The sequence below is a fragment of the Chelonia mydas genome, chromosome 1 (assembly GCF_015237465.2).
Source record: "Chelonia mydas isolate rCheMyd1 chromosome 1, rCheMyd1.pri.v2, whole genome shotgun sequence".
NCBI lineage: Eukaryota > Metazoa > Chordata > Testudines > Cheloniidae > Chelonia > Chelonia mydas.
Window position 1 is genome coordinate 130,136,633 of NC_057849.1, and position 5,913 is coordinate 130,142,545.

The 5,913-nt window shown below is 40.9% G+C and overlaps 1 protein-coding gene across 1 annotated transcript; it reads left to right on the forward strand.

Annotated features, from left to right (window-relative positions):
* Window positions 1–4,024: 4,024 nt before the first annotated feature.
* On the forward strand, window positions 4,025–4,708 carry LOC114019565 (claudin-34-like). The gene has a single exon (XM_027822541.2). It carries the CDS (start codon window positions 4,025–4,027, stop codon window positions 4,706–4,708), a length of 684 nt encoding a protein of 227 aa, XP_027678342.2.
* Window positions 4,709–5,913: the final 1,205 nt, after the last annotated feature.

Here is a 5,913-nt window from a genome sequence, read left to right on the forward strand (position 1 = left end):
TGTCCTGGAAAGTCTCATCTATGTACCTCTCTGTCTCCCTTAGCTCCTCCAGCTCAGCCACCCTGGTCTCCAAAGCCTGTACACAGTCTCTGAGGACCAGGAGCTCCTTGCACCGAATGCACACCTGCGCCACCTGCCCATAGAACAGGTAATCATACATGCTGCAGTGGGTGCAATAAACTGGGTAGCCCCCACTCTGTTGCTGGATGCCTGCCTGCATTCTCTTTTTACTCCTGCAGCTCGTTCCTTTGCTCTTGTTTTGTTTTCATCAGGGGGTGTTTTTTGGCTTAAGTTTAAAGAAGATTAAGGAATATTAAATGTATGTAGCCGCCCTCTACCCTCCCCCCCGACTCGCCCTGTAAACTCCCATGCAAAACTCGCCTGTTCTCTAGCTCCTCTGGTCCCTCAGGAGCAGGCTTTTTAAAGCCCTGACCTTCCTGAGTAGCCCCGCCCCCTGGTTAAGGGTTGATGAGTGCCAAAGGGCTTAGGGATCAAAGCCTCGTTCAGAAGCTCTCAGCTCTCAGCCTTGCCTAGCAGGCCATGAGAGCACAGGTAATGTCAACAACATTTCTAAGTGACATTCCTATATTGGACATTTGCCACTTGGCCATCTGTGCATACTTTTACAACCCAGTATTTCATTACTGCTGTATCCAGATCAGATGCAAACTTTGAGAAGGCAACCCTGCAGTCAATTCAAAGCACCACCTCCTATGAGTACTGCTTGTGAGTCACCTAAGTAGAATACATGGCTGCATCTTCTCGAAGATGCAGCCATGCCTGTAACTGTTTGTTCTTCGACATGTGATGTAGGGGACCCACCCTCCATCTCCTCTGCATTGGTGTATGTGTTCTGACATTCATGTGAAGGAACTGAAGGGGTTGGGGTGACAATGCCCTTATATGGCAAGGGGAGAGGCTAGGGCTTCAGGGCCTACGTGCCCCCATATGGGTACTGCTAGTCAAAGTACTCTAGGTCTGGTGTGCTGGGTGTGCACAAACCTAAGTAGAATACAGGGCTGCATCACATCTCAAAGAATAAGAGTTACAGGTAGGTAACCATTTTTTCTCCTTTAGTTCAAGTAGTAGGCCTTATGCTCAGTCCTGCAAAATACTGAGGGCGCTTCACATCTCAACAGGAGCGTTCAGTTAAGTATCTAGTGGAACCTTACAACAGGAAGTTATGAGTGCTTGTGGTACATGGCATAGAGGCTATCATGAAGTTCACAAGTGGCTACGGTTTTGTTACAGGAATTTACTTTTCTGTAGAGAACAGGTAAAAGAACACGTAAGGAAGAAATGTGTTTGCTGAGACATACACTATGTTACTGTGCAAATAGAAGACGGACTGGTAGATTGTGGAAAGATTTAAAAATAAAGATCTAAAACTATTTTCACACATCAAGTAGATTAGGGAATAGCAATTAGATACTGATCACTAGGAAATATTTACTGAAGTTCAAAAATCCAAACATACCCCTTTTGTGAATCTGCTGTGTAATTTATCATTTAAATGTGAATCACTAATCAAAAACTTATAAAGCAGCCCAGCCCCAGAGAGCTGCTGCTCAAACAAATAAAAATCAGTATATTTATAACATAATATATTGTGTGAAAACCAAATACATTCATTAAAATGGGGAAAGACCAAAACAACAAGGGCCAATTCTCATCATACAGAAAAAGCTCAGAGAAGGAGAGCTTTTAGGCATATTTTAAAAGTTGATGAGCTGACATGAGTAAGCCTGCGGGAGGTGAGGCAATTTCCACACCTCGGGGTCACCACAGTAAAAGTTCTGGTTAACAATGAACATAAGCTGTGAGAATGGAACCCTTAAATGGCAGATGGTGTCAGGGCAAAGATACTTTCCAGGATGAGGGTCACAGAGACAGCCATGAACATAGCCACATACCTCAATTAAGGGCTTAAAATCTGTAAAAACACAGAGGAGGTAAGAAATAGGATTGCACAGTGGATTGATAGTAAGCTACTGTGTCTTTCATTTCAAGGACATATGTTCAGATTCAACCCAAGTCAGCAGTAATTAAACTTCAGTCTGGGCTGTCTGGTGATCTTGAAATAGTGGTCTATGTTCTATTCCTTGATGTCCCTATTATAAAACCCACCATTTCAGTGGGTATTAATTGGACCCTTGCTGGCATTCTGAGAAGAGAGGCCAAGCATTAAAAGTATATAGATATTGAGATTTCTCATTCCTTTGTGTGGATCATCTAGCTCAGGACCAAAGTACAATGATGAGGTAGTGTGGAGTATTACTGAACTGCTGGTACCTTCTATAAACAAACATGACTTTAGTCAACAGGACTGCCAATCTGGCACCTTTCTAAGGGCTTGTCTACATTACCCGCTGGATTGACGGGCAGTGATCGATCCAGCGGGGATCAATTTATTGCGTCTAGTCTAGATGTAATAAATCGACCGCCGAGCGCTCTCCCATCGACTCCAGTACTCCACCGGAGCGAGAAGCGGAAGCGGAGTTGATGGGGGAGCGTCAGCTGTCAACTTACCACAGTGAAGACACCACTGTAAGTAGATCTAAGTTTGTCAACTTCAGCTACGTCACAATCCCCGCCCTCTGCAGTGTAGACCAGGCCTGAGACACTCAATTATTTTTTTTAAAAAAAATTAAGAACAGCAGAACACAGAACATTTGGAACTTTCTGATACGGAATGTAATTTTGCAGCTGAAAATTGTTGCTTAATCAGAGAATGCCTATACTATGGGGGTTGCTGTAGCTGGGGTGGAAACCTCACTCACATTAGGAAGCCCCTGTTTCACTCGTTCATAACTTTCTGAAAATATATTCCTTGTTGCTGAAAACTTTCAAGGCTTGATCTAAGCCCCAAAATGATTTCTTGGAGGGTGGAAAGGAGGATATTGGAAGAAAATCAGTTTTTGAGAGGAAAAATATATATATTTTTCACAACTGCTTGTAGGAACATAGCATATATGAAAGATGACTGTGAAGCTCTCAACGGGTACCCAGGGATGGGAAGGTCCCTCACCACCATCTGCCTTTAGCATGAGGCAGTCTTGTCTGTGCATGCTGCAGATCAGCTTCCTGAATCCACCAGCCTCTTGCAGCACAAGTACTACCTTTCAGGCCTCTGCAGACCTCACTCTCTCTGTACAGGCAGTCATAGGCACACACCAAACCCCCAATCCTCAGAGCGTGCCCTACAGTGTCCAGCCCCTCTTACAGTGAAGAGACCCAGAATTACCAGGCCTCCTATTCCCAAAAGAACAGAACACACCAGCTTGTAAAATTCAGCTTGGAATGGTGATAGCCTGTTGTAAATGAGACAATATTCGATATACATGTCAACAGATAGGGGAGTAAACATTTCTTGTCTGGCAGAAAACCTATTTTTCATCTTTGCAGGTGAGCACTACCTTACAGACTTGAAGAACATATTTCAGTATACATACTAATGCCTTACTTAGTATTTGTACACACATTTCACAGGGATATCAATGACCAGGGTGACACCAGCTGTTGTTTGAAATCTCACATGACATTCTTTGGTGAACTAGAACATACATACCAGAATCAGGAGATTCCCATAGACTCTCTGCTTTGTCAGTTGACATTAACATATTCTTGGGTCACAATGAGAATAAATTATGTCATATGAAATACTGAGTTCAAGCAGCAATGAGGATAACATCCTGAGGAAAGAGATGAAACTTCTATTCTTTGTTCATGAAGTTCAAATACAGGCCTTATCCTGCAAATGTATAAGCATAGGGCTGCATATATGAACAGCTCCATTGGTATAAATGAATAAAGTAATGGACATGTGTATGTAAAACTCACCAGTGTGAGATTTTTCCTCACTATAAGAAAATGTAATGTAATCATAATTAATAACTATATATTGGGTTTCTTTGAACATTAACAGTACAACAATAATAGTAATTAATAATAATATAATTAATAATAAATATATTGGGTTTCTTTTCAGTGCTCCTGTGATTATCTTCTTGGCTAATTTGCTTGCATGAGGACTGATGAAGATCTTGAGGCAATGTTCTCTCTATTTAAAAGAGTTACCCTCCAACTAGTTGGCGTTTCTTTGGGCTCTCTCGGCTGGATTTTATCCTGTATTACAACAAGGCATGCAGAGTGGAGGCTGTGGCTTGTGAATAATACCACCATCTTCTCCTCTGGTATTGCCCATGTGGGAATCTGGAAAATCTGCTTTCCCCCAAACTTAAAAATCTCCAGTGATTATGATATAGTGTGCTGTCACGAATTCAATTTCAATGAAAACTTTTTCCCTGTGGAAATGTTTCTTGCCCAGATCCTCCTGCTCATTGCTACTTTCTTGGGAGGATTAGGAATGTTTTTCACTTTCTTATCACCATGGCACTTTTATATGGGAACAATGCGCAAAACTCAGGCTATCTGCTTGTTTCTAGCTGGAGGGATCTTATATATAATTGCAGGTCTCTGTGTCTTAGTCCCAGTGAGCTGGAATTTCTATTCAGTAGCAAACAATAGCAGCATCCCCTTTCCTCCTTCTTTCCACCTGCCCTCTGGCCCAGTAGCACAGAGAATTGGGATTGCTATTCCTATGGGGATCTCATCTGGCCTCATGTTGCTTATAAGTGGGCTCTTTTCCCTCTGTATCAGATCTCCTGTGACATCAATTAGGGTAAACCCTATGAACCCAAGATCTTAACTATCAGCCTAAAGAGACACAAAACATTCCAGAAAGCGTTTTCCAGAAGCTCTTTGGATTTGAATCAGACAAATATAAATAAAGTCGAGGGTTAGTTCTTACAAAAATAAAGCCATGACTTCTATTAATTGTCAAATATTTCCAAGGATTTGTCAATAATATCAATTTGTCAATCAATATCAATTTGTCAATCAATATCAAGATGTTTCACTCTACCACTGATAAATGTTGGTATCTTCTCTGTGTGTGTAAACTTCACTCACCTACTAAAGAATTTAAAAAACAGGCATTCAACTGTTCACTGTTAATGTGTTCATTTAATGGAGTTGCATAAGTAAACCCCTGACACTGTAACACATTTTGAGACTGTATCTTCTAAGAATAGAAATTCCTGGTGTGCTTGTTATCATCATCAGTTTTTTATTTGTTATTTATACAATGCCATTGGCATGAATGGTGAAGACAAACAAAATGATAGTGTGGCAAGAAAATGGCTTACAACAGTGAAAGAGCATGAAATGTGCTTAAAGTAATATTCATATATTAGCTTCACTTTGGATTGATTTTTTAAATCAAAAGTTAGGGTTTGTGGATGGTGTTTGTCCAAAGTGAAGGTTGAGCTTGCAGGTTCAATGACAGAAAGTTGGCTAGCTGGTGGGTCTTTAGAATTGCTTTGAAGAGTGAGGGTGTATTGCATACTAGATAGAAGATTGCATGGGACAAGGCACAGAGCCATGTGTGAAAAAAGGAAATTAAACAAACTCTCAGGAATTGTGTGCCAACTAGAAGACTTTTATAACTAGCTTCATTAACTGTCATTGATATAAGGTAGCAAGGATTCTTATACTTACGCTTTGTCTACACCCAAACTTTCACTCATTTATTTAAAGGTGTGTTTTAAAACTGATTTAGCTAATTCAGTGCAAGTTTACATGCAGACAGGTCCATAGTTAAACTCTTCTTGCATATTACTAAAATTTTACCAAATGAAGTTGTATTGTATTGTCTGTGACAGAGGTCTTACCTATTGTCCTACCCTGTATACAGTAGACGTTTCTGGGCCTGACTGTCATTTACAGTAAGGCCCTTGTTAAACAGGCTGCATTGGGCCTCTTATTTACATTTGACACTTCCCTCTTGGGCAGTGTAAAGAGGCCTTAACATAAATAAGAATCAGGCTTTTCTCTTTTTAATATTATTATGGG